Raw genomic sequence first — 16,839 nt, forward strand, 5'->3', positions numbered from 1 at the left:
ATCTTGGACAAAGCAGCTATTCATTCATGGCGTGCTGAACCTTCAATACAAATTTGTCCACCAACTGCCTACATTTTTAACAAGGTGCCCAAGAATATTTATTTATATATGTCCCAAAATGCTGCTCTCAGTTTGAATCCTCAAATTAAACTTTACTTAACAGAAAATCTGTTTTGGCCCTTGAGAAGACACCTAAACAATAAGGGGTGTGGACCCTGTGTTGGAAAAAAAAAGCATAACTGCTTTTATTTTTAAACAAGACATGTACTGGTTACTTTTCATCTTCATCTCCTTCACTCATGCTGCTGATAGAGGCAGATGCTGCGCCTTTGGGTGATAATGGAGGTGAGGTCTTATTAAGCATCCATGGCAAGGTAGGTGAAGGAGAACGAGATGGAGAACGTTCTCGAGTTGGGCTGCTTGTAGGACTCTGCCTTGGGGATAGTGCTTGAAGCATCCTCCCGCTCCTCTCCTGAAACATCTGCTTCTGGAAGAAAATGAACACTATTAGTACTGCACGATTGTACATTATGTGAATTGTGTACGTATTTATATAGAATTTATTCCTATTATATGTAAACCAAAGATGAAGACCAATAAACTTCCTAGAATAAAAATCAAGACAGCAACACTCCAAAGAAACATTGAAACATTTCTACGATCAAGATTCTTGATCATCCATTAAGATGGTAAAATTCACTTTGTATGTTAAGCACAGTTCTTTCCTAGAACTCTGTTTCAGTGTTCTATCAGTATTCACAATAAAGCAGAAGAATACGGAATTAATCTAATCTTGGCAATTCCCAAATTAAATGGTTTAAGATTAACGTAATTATCACTGTAGATAATCATATTTTGTTATAAGAGTTCATAAGCTGCCCACAAGGAGCTCATAAGTTGTAACCTACCAGGTTAGCAGGTGTGTTATTTCCCTGCAGTGCCTCCGCAGGTGCAAAAAAGCATTACACATTTTTTTCTGCAATTAATAAGCTGTCTGTGTAATTTGAAGACCTGTTGAGTGCAATCATATTGGAGATGCTCTTTGTAACTGCTGTCCCTCCAATTCATCTTTAAGTTGAGCAGTCTGATTGGGAAATACCCCCCTATCAGAAACTCAGGATTCCCAAAAGCATATACAAAAATGGATTTTCTAAATCAGACATCCCTAACCCTGTAATGCAAAATCACATACATGCACATGATTGTGTAGGGGATCGCGTGTTGATAGGGCTCAGGGGCTGATCTCTCTCCACATGTGGTTCATGCTGTCTATATTATATACCCGCTATCTGAGAGTCTAAACTACAATCTGTGCTGTTAATTATTTAAACTCTCTTGTCATTATCTGACAAAGTAAAATAAATTTAAAGTTTTTCAAAAACTAAAAAGAAAAATGCATATAAAAAATTAAATTACCTCCCTTTTCCCACATTAAAAATAAAGATGTTAAAAAAATAAACATTTAGCAATGCTGTGTCTGTAAAAGTTCAGTCTATCTACATGTAAAACTAAGTAACCCATACAGTACATTCCGTAATGAGATAAAACAAATTAAAAATGGGCAGAATTGTGATTTTTCTGGACACCATGCCTCCCAAAATAATGTACTTAAAAAAGATTACGGTGTCAACCCAAATTGGTATCAAACACAAAAAACAGGTGTCACCGTTATCATACTAATCTGGAGAATCAGTTATTTTTAACAGAGATTAAATGTCATAAAAGCAAAACCTGAAAAAAAGCATAATTTTTTATGTCAAAATGAATAGCATCATTCAAAACTGCAACTCATCCCGCAAAAAGCAAAATCTTATTACAAGAGTTGTGGCTCTTTTAAGAAGAAGAGGAGGAAAAAAAATATTTATATTAATAATTTATTTTATTCCTGTACATAAAAAAAAAAAAATTTCCTTGTACAGAAACTTAAAACATTATGATAGCCATTAAAGAAAGCGAACTGCAGACGTACCCAGGCACCATCAGGACCAAACAACTCTAAAAAATTCCCAATAAACTCCCTTGATTTCTCCTCCCACTTCTGTATTAAATCGTGGCTCTTTTCTTCTACCTTGTAGACAAATTCTTTGGATTTTTCTTCCACATTTTTCACCTTTTCTTTCATTTTATCTACTTGGTTTTGAAATCTGTATTTTTTCTCCTGTTATAAAAACAATTACAGAGATTAATTATAGAGATAAAATTATCCAGCACATATAGAGAATGATAATTGGTATACAAAAAGTACGGCTGACAAATTATTGTAGTTTATTTGCATGTAGCTGCTATGGGGTTCTTGCTGAAAGTTGGCGGAGCCTTGGTATTGTGATCAGGAAGTAGCGAGAATTCCCTAAGAGAACTGGAAGCTCTCAGTACTAACATTATTTGAAGCAAAATGAAAGAGAAGGAAGTTTGCTATGTGCATAGTGCAGGGTAATGTCAGAAAGTGATGTCAGTTCGGCTCATTGGGATTTGTTGGCATCTTTACAATGAATTCAACATACAATAAATGGACAAACATATTGGGGACATCTCTTAATCATTGAATTTACACTTTTCTTTTAGGTGTATAAAATCCAGCCTCAGCCATGTGTGTAATTACGTTTTTTTCTAAAGAGCTCAGAGATCAGCTTAGTACAGTGACTGAGTGTCACAGATGTAACAAGTCAATTTTTAAAAATTCTTCCCTACTAAATATTCCAAAATCAACTGTAAGTGGTATTAATAACTGAGCGCATTTACTGCTGAAACGCGTAGTGCATAGAAGTCACCAGCTGTCATGTCTCATGATTTAGGAATCATACAGACTGTATTGTATTATCATTGTGTTATTGTTATGCTGCCTTTCAATAGGCCCCTTTTAGAAATTGCCCTGCCTTTCTCCATGTGACTCTAATGTAGTTCTCATGTCAGTAACCCCTACCTTCTTTCTTATTCACAGTTTGTCAGCCATCTTAGAAGCTCATGTGTTTGCATCTCTGGTTCACTACTGTATTTGGGCATAACTCCAAGAATTCAGATGGAAAATAAACCTTCTGGAATCTTCATATGTGCCTCCTGCAGTTGAGTTCAAGCTATCTGAGGACATCACTGTGTGTCAGTAACGATACATAGGGACAGCCATAGAAACGGTGTCTCAAGCGCCCTGCATAGTTATGAAGTCAGAATGCCAATGCTCAGCAGACTCAACAAATGCAGAGTCCCAAACCTCCTCTACAAGGGTGGAAACAGACAAAAGAGGGACCCTGTGCAACAACAATATCTAGGCACTTTGCAGTCCAATAGTGCATCACTTTATGCACCTGTTACAAAAACTGCTTGTTGCCTTAGAGGTGAAATTGGGCCCCATTACCTTTTGCATTCCCCACCAAAGGTATGGCTATGGCTGCTCCTCTGGTATTAACATCAGTGCAAAAAGTGTGAACTGAGAGCTTCACGAAATTACCATAGTAGAACAACTAATTGCATGTCAGCCTTACATCACAAAGGGAAAGTGCTAGGCGTAGGATGGAATGATGTTAAGTACTCTGCCAATGGACTCTAGAACAGTGAAAACTTGTTCTGTAGAGTGATGGATCACGTTTCTCTATCTGGCAGCCTGATGGATGGAGTCTAGGTTGGTGAATGCCAGGAGAACATTGTCTACCTCATTGAATTGTGCCAATTTTAAACCTTAGTGGCCGAGGTATAATATTATGAGGTCAGGGGTTGGGCTAGGTCACCCAGTTATAGTGAAGGGAGGTGAGTATACACAGGAGGTTAGTATACACAGGGTTTTTTTTTTAAATTGGGGCCCAGAATCAATTAAGTCTTGTAGCAGATAACTCCCTTTAAAGTTAATGAATAGTAGCTCCCAAACATATAAATTATACCCACTGTCAAATTCAGGTCATACAAATTTGGCCCTGTATTTCTCATCTGACATATAAATGAAATACATTTCACATTTATTATTACTGTTCTGTGAAATATCAATGTATGTGCAGAAAGCTTATTAATAGTGGATTATGGGCCATGGCCATGGTCAGATGATGCCTGGTTATGTGATTAGAAACTGTAGCATTACTGTTTTCACAGGGATTTCTTACACTAAAACCTTATTATCAGGAATAAGAAATGAATCCTGGTATTACACGTTGAATTCATTCATGTTTAAGAGGGGATTATAGGTCTAATCCCCCTATAATCCATCAAACTGTTGTAATAATTTATGATTTCAAATGAAAATTGAAATTTCTATCCGATGTTGTATACAACACAGAGCACTTCACATTGTATAGACACAGCAAATGAAATGGGAGAACTGGTTTTAAACACCGTGTTTAACAAAAAGGGAAAAAAACTCACTCGCTATGGGAACCAGCGTTGTCAGCAGTCCTTATACTTACGTTTATAAAACTAACATTTAGCTCTTTTGCAGTGTATCCCCTCTGGAGATTGCGTCTGGCATAAACATCGTAATCACGGACGATTCTAGTGATTATGTCTGACGTTGAGATACCTTCTGTCCTCTGTGTTGGTACAAACATGCCTGTCACAGAGAGGAAAGGTGCGCTGGATGATAGGATCTTATGTGAATGTAGTTAAAACATGATTATCTATTGATCTAATGGATGTCACACCAATCTCACATAACTTCTACCGTTAATTTTTCAGAACAAATATTGCATTAAATGCTTTTTCAAATAAACAAAAGGAGTTAATATGAATTTGGTAACTTAATTTATGTCTTTTCTCTACACATAGAGTATTTTTTAAGACGTTCAAATCTCTCCTTTGTTTGTCTTCAGAAATACTTGGATTAGTGGAACAAGATGAGACATTATCAGAATTTTGTTTCAAAGCTGGTTATCTCGTATCACTCAATTCCGTTTATCTTGAGCTGGCCATGGACAGGAGCTGTTAGAATTTACTTACACTCTGGGATCCAGGCTTGGCTTATGATTAGCAAGGCTGGCGTGGCGAGTTGTTACCTTTGAGTGGTAATGCCGCACAGAAAATCAAATGCCACACCGGGGAACGCAGAAGCTCAGGAAATTCACGCAACTCTTGTCCATGGCTAGAGAACACTGACATGGATCATGGACCAGGGTTGCTCAAAGCGATCGGCTCATCTCTACTGATAAGTATTCCTCCACTTCCATATGCATACAGCCTTGGTTCATCTGAGGTTGCATGTTTTTTTTAAAAAAGAAGAGATGAGTAATCCACTGCCGGACACATATGGCCCTAACCTATCTTCTGAGAAGAAGAGGAGCAGACATGAAAATTCACCATGATCAATCCTTATTTCCTTGACATTATATCTGCTGGTGTGGAATTATAGTGGGTTCAGGGGTTGAGGTCAGACCTAGACTCTGGAATCCAGGAGGGCACAAAAGGTCCCTTTGTCCAATATGAGAAGACCAATATTATTAAAGACCTGTAATAGTCACATTCCCTGTTGGAGATTTTGCATTGGGGCCCACGCGCTTCAAGTTATGCCACTGCTCTTATACACATAACATAGTCGACTGGTTGCATGGAAATCAGCAAATACAGACGCCTTTTCATCATTGTGTGTGGGGGTTTTAAATGTAACATTTCGGAAACTAAGGTCTCATGGAAATTCCATCGCGAAGACACTACTATGTACTAGACATATCTCATTACACAAACACTTCACTTTACAGTGCAAAGAAGTATCGAGTGTCATTGTGACAGCATTATTAATAATATGGGAGGGTAATGCAAGAGTTTCATGTCATGCCTCTGCGAGTACATCTTGTAAGATATAGCAAGAACAGATAGGAACACATCACACCACACAAGAATCAATATATTTTCATTTTGTAACTTATTTAGAAGAAAAATTCGAGAAAATGGAACATAATGAGTTTTTACATTGTACACTATTGTAGTTCTGCCATTAAACAGATTAATAATGATGCACGTGAAAAAGAAGATGGAGCTACTGGAGTTAGCTAAAACTGGATGCTTAGTATATGAACGGAGGGCTCATTGGAGATTTATCAGAATTGTCTAAAAGTTGTACTGCGAGCAACTAAAACAGTTTTTCTTATTCATTTAATAATAACAATTGCTGTCCTACATTACCACAGAGATTTTAGTTAGTAAACCCCCTTTTTCTCACACGCACTCATACACAATGGTGAATTAAATATTTCTGCGCAGATTGCAGAATAACGCAGATTACCTGCCTCCTTTATGTGTTTGTAGACATCATCAGAACCTGCTGATGAATATGGAATGTCATCATGAGCCACAAAATCAATCTAGAAGTGAAGGACACAACATTATTGAACTTTATATTTTTAATCAAGTTATTAGACAAGCAGACAATAAAAACCAGTGATGATTAATTGGTGCTCCGACACACAGTGCTCAATGTAATATATTACTCCTGAGATGAAGCTGCTGTAGACCTTCATCAGACTCCTCCATAAACATGAATCAAACCATAAACTCATCTAGAAGAGAAAGTTCAGCAAATCTACTTAGTCTAACTCTGGCTAGAGGGATGCCTGGAATTGATAAAAGATTAATGAATCAAGTTTGATCAAAGTAATAGGAACTCTCTACATCTTTATCATATATTCATGGTTTACAGAGATATTTAGAGATCAAGGAAGACGTGATGCATTTCTTCATAATTTGTGTCAAATCTAAACTGAAAACCTGATTATGAAGTAGGCTGCAGTGTCATTCATGTTCACGGTGCTTTCCATAAGTTTGTTTTATATACATCAATTACATTATGTTATATAACATAGTATAGATGTATATAAACAGTCACAAGAACAGAAATGGGTTATGCCAAGAGTGTGGAGGGAAACCTTTGCTTAAAGCAGCACTCCTGCGGGTTTTTTTTATTTCAGTGCCGGAGTGGTGCAACTAATCTAAGCTCTATTTGTCTTATACTTAGCAGCCGCTGTCTTTATCTGTTATCAGCACCGCTTTGGTCCCGATCTTGTGACCACAACGTCTGACTTGCCCAGCAAACAAAATCCAGCAGGTTACAACTAGATGAAGAAAGACCGGAGTGGTACAGATAAAATATTAAGATGGCGGCTAGTCAGTGGAAGGAACTTAGATTTGTAGCACCATTCCGGCGGTGAACAAAAATTTTTTTCGAAAAAATGTTTCATGTATTGTATACTGCTGACGCTATCCTATGCTTCCCCCTCCATGCAGAGATGCTGGCTTACTCACCGCCCCAGTCCCATGGCATTGTCTCTCGGTGTGTCCCTCCCGCTGTTAATGCTTTCCATGTGTGAGCGCCGCAGTCCGGTAGCGCACCCAGTACGCACGTGCCCGTGCTTCCCCGTTCGTAAAGGGGTAGCGGCCAGTGCCTGAACTTTGTCCCCTGGTCTTGGAGCTGCCAGTGCCGGAACCTTATCCCCTGGTCGCAGAGCAACTAGTGCCTGCACCTAGTCTCCTGGTCTCGGAGTGGCCAGTGCCTGAACCCTGTCACCTGGTCCCAGAATGGCCAGTGCCTGAACATTTTAATCTGGTCACGGAGCAGCCAGTCCTGTTCCCGAAGTCCCCCTGTCCTAGTGCAGCCAGTGGCCTATCACTGATCCTGAATCCTAAACTGTCATGTCTGAACTAAGCCCTAAGGTAGTGTCAGCATATCTAACTCCTGGGGTCAGCAGCTACAGTACCGGGTTCTGACCAGAAGAGGTACTTTGCGGCTACCTGTCGCACAAGCTTGACCTTACCACTAGAGGCTCCAGTAAACACTAAGGTAGTCGCTTAGTTACACCTCTTCCTGGATAGGCCCAGTCCTGTAGCACAGTGGGTCCACAAATTAATATGCATAACAGTCTGCTCGACCCATCCATAACTGCAACAAAACGCTATGACAGGTGACCCAGAAGGACCTGGTTGCTGACACAGAAACATAAAAAAGCTAAGCTGCCAAAATGTGCATAAGCCAAAATACTTCTAGGACAGATGAGTCTAGATAAAGCTGTTTGGTAAAGTACATTATTCTACTGTTTAGCGAAAATGGACTGAGGCCTACAAAGAAAAGAGTACAGTACCTACAATCAAATATGGTGGAAGTTCAAAGATGTTTTGGGGTTATTTGCTGCATCTGGCACTGTATGCCTTGATTGTGTTCAAGGCATCATTCATGAAATCTTAAGATTACCAAAGGAGTTTGGGTTGTAATGTAGTTTTCAGTGTCAGAAAACTGAGTTTATGCCCTAGGTCATGGGTCTTTCAGCAGGACAATGACTCCAAGCATACTTCAAGAAGCACCCAGAAATGGATGAAAACAAAGGGCATGAGAGTTCTGAAGCGACAAGCAATGTGATCCCATTGTAAATCCCATTGAAAACCTGTGAGAGATCTTAAAATTGCTGTTGGAAGAAGGCACTCTTCAAATATGAGAAACCCGGAGCAGTTTGTAAAAGTAGAATGGTCCAAAATTCCAGTTGAGAGGTGTAAGAAGCTTGTTGATGGTTATAGGAAGTTATTGATTGCAGTTATTTATTCCAAAGGGTGTGCAACAAAATATTAAGTTGAGGGTACAAACAATTTTGGCCGGACCATTTTTGAGGTTTTGCATGAAATTATGTCCAATTTGCCCTTTTGTCTCTTTTTGTGTTGTTCCAATACACACAAAGGAAATAAACATGTGTATAGCAAAACATGAGTGGAACAGGCTGCCATGAGAGGTGGTGAGTTCTCCTTCAAAGGAAGTCCTCAAACAGAAGCTGGACAGACATCAGTCCGGGATGATTTACTGAATCCTGCTTTGAGCAGAGGGTTGGACCAGAAGACCCAGAAGGTCCCTTCCAACTGTACCATTCTATGATTCTATGTGTATTTGCAATCTGGGAGAAATACTTCACCGTCTGGAACAATTTAAAGTGTGCCAATACTTTAGGTCATGACTGAATATATATGTATATATATATATATATATATATATATATATATATATATATATATACATATACACATATGTATATATATATATATATATATATATATATATATATATATATATATATATATATATATATATATATCTCTGTGCGAAAAGGTGTTTTTGCCGTTTCTGATTTCCTATTCTTTTGCATGTTTGTCACACTTAAATGTTTCAGATCACCAAAAAAAATTAAATATTAGAGAAATATAGCAAGTAAATACAAAATGCATTTTTTAAATGTTTATTATTAAGAGAAAAGAAAGCAAAACCTACAGGGCCCTGTGTATAAAAGTGAATGCCCTCCCCCCCCCCTTCACCCTTAAAACATAAATAACTGTGGTTTATCACATTTTTGGGAAGCTGAGTTCAAATTCCCTAGCCAAACCCAGACCTGATTACTGCAACACCTGTTCTCAATCAAAGAATTACTTAAATAGGACCTTAATGACAAAGTAAAGAAGACCAAAAGATTCTCAAAAGCTAGACATCATGCCACGATCCACAGAAATTCTGGAACAAATGAGAAGCAAGGTAATTGAGATCTATTGATCTGGAAAAGGTTATAAAACCATTTCTAAAGCTTTGGGACTCAAGTGAACCACAGTTAGAGCCATTATCCACAAATGGCAAAAACATGGAACAGTGGTTAACCTTCCCAGGAATTGCCAGCTGACCAAAAGAGCGCAGTAATGACTCATCCAAGAGGTCACAAAAGACCCCACAACAGCATCCAAAGAGCTGCAGGCCTCACTTGCCTCAGTTAAGGTCAGTGTTCATGACACCACCATTAGAAAGAGACTGGGCAAAAATGGCCTGCATGGCAAAGTTCCAAGATGAAAAACACTGCTGAGCAATGAGAACATAAAGGCTCATCTCAGTTTTGATAATTCCCAAACGTTTTGGAGAATACTCTGTGGATGGAGATGCAAAAGGTGAACTTTTTTAAGGTGTATGTCCTATTAAATCTGGTGTAGAAGTAACACTGCATTTCAGAAAAGGAACATCATACCAATAGTAAAATACAAAATATGGTGGTGGTAGTATGATGGTCTGGGGCTGTTTTTCTGCTTCAGGACCTGGAGGCTTACTGTGATAAATGGAACCATGAATTCTGCTGCCTACCAAAAAATCCTGAAGGAGAATGTCTGGCCGTCTGTTCGTGACCTCAAGCTGAAGTGCACTTGGGTTATGCAGCAGGATAATGATCCAAACACACCAGCTCTGAATTGCTTAAGAAAAACAAAAGACCTTGGTGTGGCCTAGTCAAAATCCTGACCTTAGTCCTATTGAGATGCTTTGGCATGACTTTAAGAAGGCAATTCTGCAAAGATGAGTGGGCCAAAAATTCTCCCACAGCATTGTAAAAGACTCATTGCCAGTTATCGCAAATGCTTGATTGCAGTTGTTGCTGGTAAGGGTGGCCCAACCAGTTCTTAGGTTTAGGGGCAATCACTTTTTCACACAGGGCCCTGCAGGTTGGGATTTCTTTTTCCCTTAATAATAAAAACCTTCATTTAAAAACTGTAATTTGTGTTTATTTGTGTTATATTTGTCTTACATTTGCTTGGTGATCTGAAACATTTAAGTGTGACAAAAATGCGAAACAAAATGAAATCAGGAGTGTGGCAAACACTATATACATATATTTACATAATCCACAGAAAAACGGTGATATAAACTCGGAAACAAATACAGTAGATAGAGATAGATATGAGATAGATATGTATGAGATAGATAGATCGATAGATAGATAGATAGATAGATAGATAGATAGATAGATACAAAAAGAAGAAAAAATAAGTCAGCACTCCTTTTCTTCAAGTGAAAATCTGTGTTTTAATTCAGACCCACATGGCAGGCGACATTTCGGCGCTTGAGAAAGGCTCATCCAGACCCGAAACGTCGCCTGCCATGTGGGTCTAAATTAAAACACAGATTTTCACTTGAAGAAAAGGAGTGCTGACTTATTTTTTCTTCTTTTTGGATTTATGTATAGTGGATGGATTGCAATTAAGACCTGTGCACCCTTTAGTCGTCTAAAGCAGGACCCTGGCAGCTTCTTCCCTCCTCATTGCCCATGACCAACAGATCTGCCCCAATGCACACACATAGGGAGAAACCTGTCAGTCTGGGGGAGCAGGGTTGGGAGTAGCCGCCGAACTGGCCTCAGACTAGTCATTTGAAACCCATAGTTCCTTTCTCGTTTTTCAATGCATATTTTAATTTCTGAAATGCTGCAGCGTTTCAGTGTAAAGCTTATACATCTGCAATAACAGAGCTAGGGTCTGATTCATTCTGAACAGGGTTTTACTGTAATTATTAATAAAGATTTTTGGTTTCATTATTACCTTATGTTTTTCTAAAAATTCTGGAGTGAGCGTCCATGGGGCATCAGTGATCACCTCATCCACATACCTACAGTGGCGCAGAGCCTCGTAGCGTTCATCCTCATTCATTACTGTGAAACCTTTGTACTTGTGAGTTAGCTCATCACTGCAAACTGACAAACACCATTAGATACCTGTCCCTGCATTCATTTCTACTTAGTATGGCAATGAAATACAGACATTATACAATAAAAACACCTTTAATAAGAATTAAATACTAATACAAAGGACAATCTTTGCTTGGGCTGCTATAAGGAAACATGGCTGTCTATACAACTGGTTAAATAGTCTGTAGACCACTTGTTTTCTTTAGAGGCTATGTACAACTTCACACATAATTGTTTTTTTATTGATTATTTGCTTCATAAATGCAAAGTTAAGCAACTTTCTAAATTGTCTTAATTAAAATTATTATCTGTAAGTTCTTTATTAAACTCATCGAACTTGCAGAAATGTTACAAATTTGTCGGACCTTCTTATGATGACTCTCTGCTCCTACCTCACTTCCCTTAGTGTAATTGTAAGGGGGTATGCAGGCGGCTGGTTTGAGCCCTGCATGCCTGTGCATGCCTACCTAATGAAACTGGGTACTTTTTGTGTTTGCTGTGTGCCCTGTGTAGTTTATGATATTTGACACTGTTTAATATGATAATGGCTGACGCTGTTCCGATATCTGTGTGTTAGGGACAGGAATAGGGACAGTCAGGGGCAGTGGTAGGTCAGCATTGGTAAGGGTTATGGCAGTGTAGTTACAGGTTAGTGATAAGGGGGGCACTGTAGAGTAGGAGATTAGATTGTGCTGAGAACTGGTTTCAGTCAGAGTAGTGACAGTTGAGAAAGGGGCGGAGCCAGTGTAGTGGCAGGGAGAGTGCCTTCCTGAGGTAATTTTCAGTTAGTGGGAGGAGCTAAAGCTGTCTGAGGAGAATTGTTCTAGAAGGAGTTGTGACAGAAAGCTGAACAGAACAACAGTGTAGAGTTAAGAGAGCGAGGCAGCCTGGAAGGGTCGGTGGCTAGTCTGTGGGTTACCTCCCGTGACGTCCGGGACTTACGGTCCGAACAGGAATTGCGGAGACAACCTGAATTTTCACCCAAGATGGGGAAAGTGGACGGGGAGCACTCAGTATCAGCTAGCTGGATGGTTCAGGAAGCTGCGGGCCTGGGAGCCACGGTGCAGGAAGAAAAGCTGAGGGAGCAGACCAGGGAAAACGCAGGAGATGGATTACTCATGTATTGGGAAAATGGATGGACGGTAACTGTTATGAAGATGCACGAGTTAAGTAAAGTTTTATTGAAAATGAACTTGGACTTTGAGGACATTTGTGTGTGTCTGCGACGGATTGGAGCCCTGTATGCTGTGAAGGATTCTGACCCACAGGTGGGTGAAATACGTGACACACACAGCACACCACAAAATGGACATGATATTTCTGTAACGGAGCGTCAGGGTGTGATGAGAAAGCAGCAGCAATCCCTCGGTACGGCGACCACCCTGGCCCCCGTTACATAATGATAGCAGGGGTACACATAGCCATAGTGGAGAGGGGAGAGAGTATCTCACAGGGCTTAGGAGACTGACTGTAGGGAAGGAGGAAAGCACACAGAGCGAATAATACAGTGGAGTTGTGCTGATACATGAAAGCAAGTGAAAAGAGCAGCACCATGGATACACACAGAGCTTACAGAGCATGTATTACAGGGAGGGTCGCTCCAACAATAGAACTTCTGATACTTAGATCATGTCAGGGTGTCTATGAAGGAAGACAGACTGCAGACTAAAACTTAGTGCAATTTTATCAACTAAAGGTAACAAATAACATATTTAGGAATATGTTTTGACCACAGACTTAAGACAGGTGAATGGAAAATAGAAATAAAAAACAGACCAAAAACACTAAGGAAAATAAAATCCATTTTAATCTACATTGACTAGCAAGACAATATTTTTGCCAGTCCTTCATTTACCTCCAACCAGCAGGTAGCTGTTTGGGAACAGATTCTTGGCTTGCATAAGAGCTCTTGCATGACCCGAGTGGAAAAGATCAAATATTCCATCTGCATACACCCTGACAGGCCGGTCAACTGGAAACGACAAAGAAAAGACGTCACCATGCGTCACCATGTCTCTCAGGATCCGTGTGACTTTCTTTTTTGAGTGTATGTGTCCTTGTTGAAAATTTATGCAGAAAACACACAAAAAACTATTACTAACAGAAAGCTCTTCTCTGTCTCATCTTTTCTATTCAAGACAATACAATTCATTTATATTCAGACTTCCGGCTGAGTTACCTGGAACATATGTAACAAGTAAGACTAGGAACATTTTGGTAGTAGCCTGGTGTATTCTACAAAGTGATTGATCAGTTGACAAATCCATACAAAGTGACTTTGGTTGTACAACTATTCCTCCCTATTCAGTATTTAGTAGAAAGGCATTTTGCAGGTATTATGACCTTTGCTTTATACAGATGGGTCTCGATCGGCTTTATACAAGTGAGCACAGTAATTATTTCCACCTTCTTCTTTGCAAAACTCTTCAAGCTCTGTCAAGCTACAGGGTGACATTAAGAAAACAGATAATTTTAATTCCGGTTACATATTTTTTATAATCCAGACATAGATTGGGTCTGACTTGCTTTTTTGTAACTGATTTGGTGGAGCAGGGGCAGCAGTTTTACCAGGGACTTGGTATCAGAGGGGACCCAAAAGTCAATCTACCAATTGGGCCTAAGAGCATCAATTTATGCCATATTAGGTTTAGCAAGTCTTTAAGTTGTAGTAAAATGTCTGTTTTTATATAATTTCTATTTTCATAAACCTTCTGGAGCATGTTTTAAAAAGTACACGCAGAGCATCTACCTGTCACTTTGAGCCCTAGAGGGTCTCTTCTTGCAGGCTAGAAGCCTGTATGCATCACTATTAACATTCCTTAAGACACATCATAACTGATGTGCAATATCTAGAATTGCTGAAAATCAATTTGCAGGACCCGGTCCAGTGGCCACATTAGTAATCTGTTGTTGCTGGATGTGAACCCTCACGTAGGAAGAAGCTGGTACTACTGCTGTACAGGTGGTCGTGCTTGAGGAAAGAATAGTGATTCTGTAATATATTTGACGAAAACCTAAGCACTGATGGAGATAAGCATAGCGAGTCTTTGTCGTATATAACATTTCAAATTTTATTTAGATCTGGCACCAAAAAACAGACAGATAATGTCCAACGTTTTGACCAACAGCTCGTCTTTATCAAGGACATCTGGGTCAGGTATCGCCAAGTATATGTAAGTTAGGGTGTAGGTGAGTAGCCTACTATTAAATATCATCTACGACAAAGATGACGCTATCCTTATCTCCATCAGTGCTGAGGTTTCCATCAAATAATTGGATGGGAATCCTGAGAACTTCCTCTTACCTTATAGTATCCCTGGCTCTTCGATTGATTAGGTGGTCTTATGTATGTCATCACTGTGGTATGACACACATGACATCACCCAAGGCCAGCTAATCAAAAGGCCGCAGATACTGTCAGGTAAGGGACAGTTCTCAGGATTCCCATCTGACGGTCACAGATGACTCATTTTGCCGCAGGGCGGGGTTTTGTGAATCGATTTACACCAACTCTAGTTATTATTTCATTGGTGTAACAGTTAGAGAGATGATTCCCAGTGGAAGAAACCAGAAGAACACTCTGTAGTGTAAAATAGTAAAATCATAAACAATGGGATGTACGTATATCACACACCAAGCACTGCGGTTGTGCTATTGAGATAGAGCGGAAACAAGATTAACCTGCATGCTGAAACGGATGAGCTCCCAACGGAAATAATGAGCAGACAGTGCACACAAAAAAAGGTAGTTTCAGTATGGAAGCTGAAAAACAGAGAAAACATTGGATAGAGAAAAGTTGGTGTTTTTGCATAAAAAAAAACACATTTCAGAAAAGGACTTGTTCTTTCTTCAGGCAACGTGAAAAAGGACACAAGCTGGTTCAGAAATGTGTTGGCTTTTTTAATTCAATAAAACTACCTTTTTCTATAGTGAATAGTGTACACCAAAAAGGCAGGAGGTGTATGGGTGCTGCCAAATGCAATAAAACTACCTTTTTCTATCCAATCTTTACTTTGGCAGTGCCCATACACATCCTGCCTTTTTTGTGTGCACTATCCACTTGTCAATTCTCAGTGGAAGAAATTCGTAGAGCATTATTGTGTATGACCAAAACAGGAACTTGTGAGTACTGTGATGTATCAGAAGCCGACAAGTGACAAAGGGTCATGGAGTTAAAGCAGAACCAGTGAAAGTGCAGAATTAACCTCCTGGTCCACTCACAATGTACCAGAGACTAACCACTGGCAGTCACAGCAATAAGTCAACTGGATCTCTGCTACCTATCCAGAGATCAGAGGCCTTACAGAATAAGTGGAAAAGTTGTTAGAGCCACCAGAGACAAGGGACTTTCCAATATTCAGCAGGCACCTGGTGCACCGGTACTCGGACTAAAGTGTAAGACTGCCGAACTGTGTTGGCATTGTGTTAAAATTGTTCCTTGAACTAATACCCTGTTGGAATCAATAGAGATATTAGTAAACCAAAGGCCCAACTCAAAATGGTGGATAGTGCTTCCATACCGCCCTTCGACATTGCCATAGTATGAAAGCTAGGAGTTCATGTGTTTTTGGGGGTGTCCAGTACTTGGCTCTGACAGCACTTCTGATCTTCAGTCGACTTTTGTCTGCTCTTTGTTTAGGTGATAATGATCGCAGATTAAGGCTACTTTCACCCTAGCGTTGTTTTGCCTACGTCGCAAATGCGTCGTTTAGGAGGAAAAATGCATCCTGTAAAGTTGTCTGCAGGATGCGTTTTTTCCCCATAACCTTACATTAGCGACGCATTGCGACGTATGGCCACGCATCGCATCCGTCGTGCGGACCGTCGGCACAAAAAAACGTTACATGTAATGCTTTTTTGTGCGTCGTGTCCGCAATTTCCGACCGCGTATGCGCGGCCGGAACTCTGCCCCCTCCTCCCCGGACATTACAATGGGGCAGCGGATGCGTTGAAAAACTGCATCCGCTGCCCCGGTTGTGCTTTTATTTCACAGCATGCGTCGGTACGTCGGGCCGACGCATGGCGACGGCCCCGTACCGACGCTAGTGTGAAAGTAGCCTAACATTGCGTGTCACACACATTCACATTATGGGAAAGTACAGGATGAAGGTTCTGTCTCTGGTGCAGAAGATGACATAAGACGTGCTTAATTGACTGGCAATGATTCAATTCAATACCATCTCCAGGAAGTCATCTGCTGTAAAGATGATTTGCATTTTGTGGCTTCAGAGGTTTACACAACCCACCCATTACCTGGCGCTGTCATAGTCTTGTCACTTAATCTCCTGTCACTCAGACAGATAATGCTCCTTGCCATTATTATTAATAAACATTTTCTTATGGAAGTATGGCGGCAGCGAGGGGATTTGGAGGGGGCACACCCCATTTTCTTTCTATAGCCAGTCCT

The 16,839-nt window shown here is 40.0% G+C and overlaps 1 protein-coding gene across 4 annotated transcripts in view; it reads right to left on the reverse strand.

Moving 5' to 3' along the window:
• Positions 1–224: 224 nt before the first annotated feature.
• Positions 225–16,839, reverse strand: part of PCYT1B (phosphate cytidylyltransferase 1B, choline) — a 105,908-nt gene continuing 89,293 nt past the window's right edge. The window contains exons 3-8 of one of the 4 annotated variants that reach the window (XM_077294667.1): positions 13,288–13,404; positions 11,287–11,438; positions 6,194–6,272; positions 4,386–4,528; positions 2,069–2,158; positions 225–487 (exon numbers count right to left, since the gene is read on the reverse strand). In XM_077294667.1, coding sequence (XP_077150782.1) covers positions 272–487; positions 2,069–2,158; positions 4,386–4,528; positions 6,194–6,272; positions 11,287–11,438; positions 13,288–13,404 — 797 coding nt within the window. In that variant the 3' untranslated portion in view covers positions 225–271. Of the gene's footprint in view, positions 488–1,969; positions 2,159–4,385; positions 4,529–6,193; positions 6,273–11,286; positions 11,439–13,287; positions 13,405–16,839 lie in introns of all 4 variants that reach the window. The other 3 variants (XM_077294665.1, XM_077294666.1, XM_077294668.1) reach the window with 3 other exon arrangements.

This window comes from Ranitomeya variabilis, chromosome 3 (genome assembly GCF_051348905.1).
Source record: "Ranitomeya variabilis isolate aRanVar5 chromosome 3, aRanVar5.hap1, whole genome shotgun sequence".
Taxonomy (NCBI): domain Eukaryota; kingdom Metazoa; phylum Chordata; class Amphibia; order Anura; family Dendrobatidae; genus Ranitomeya; species Ranitomeya variabilis.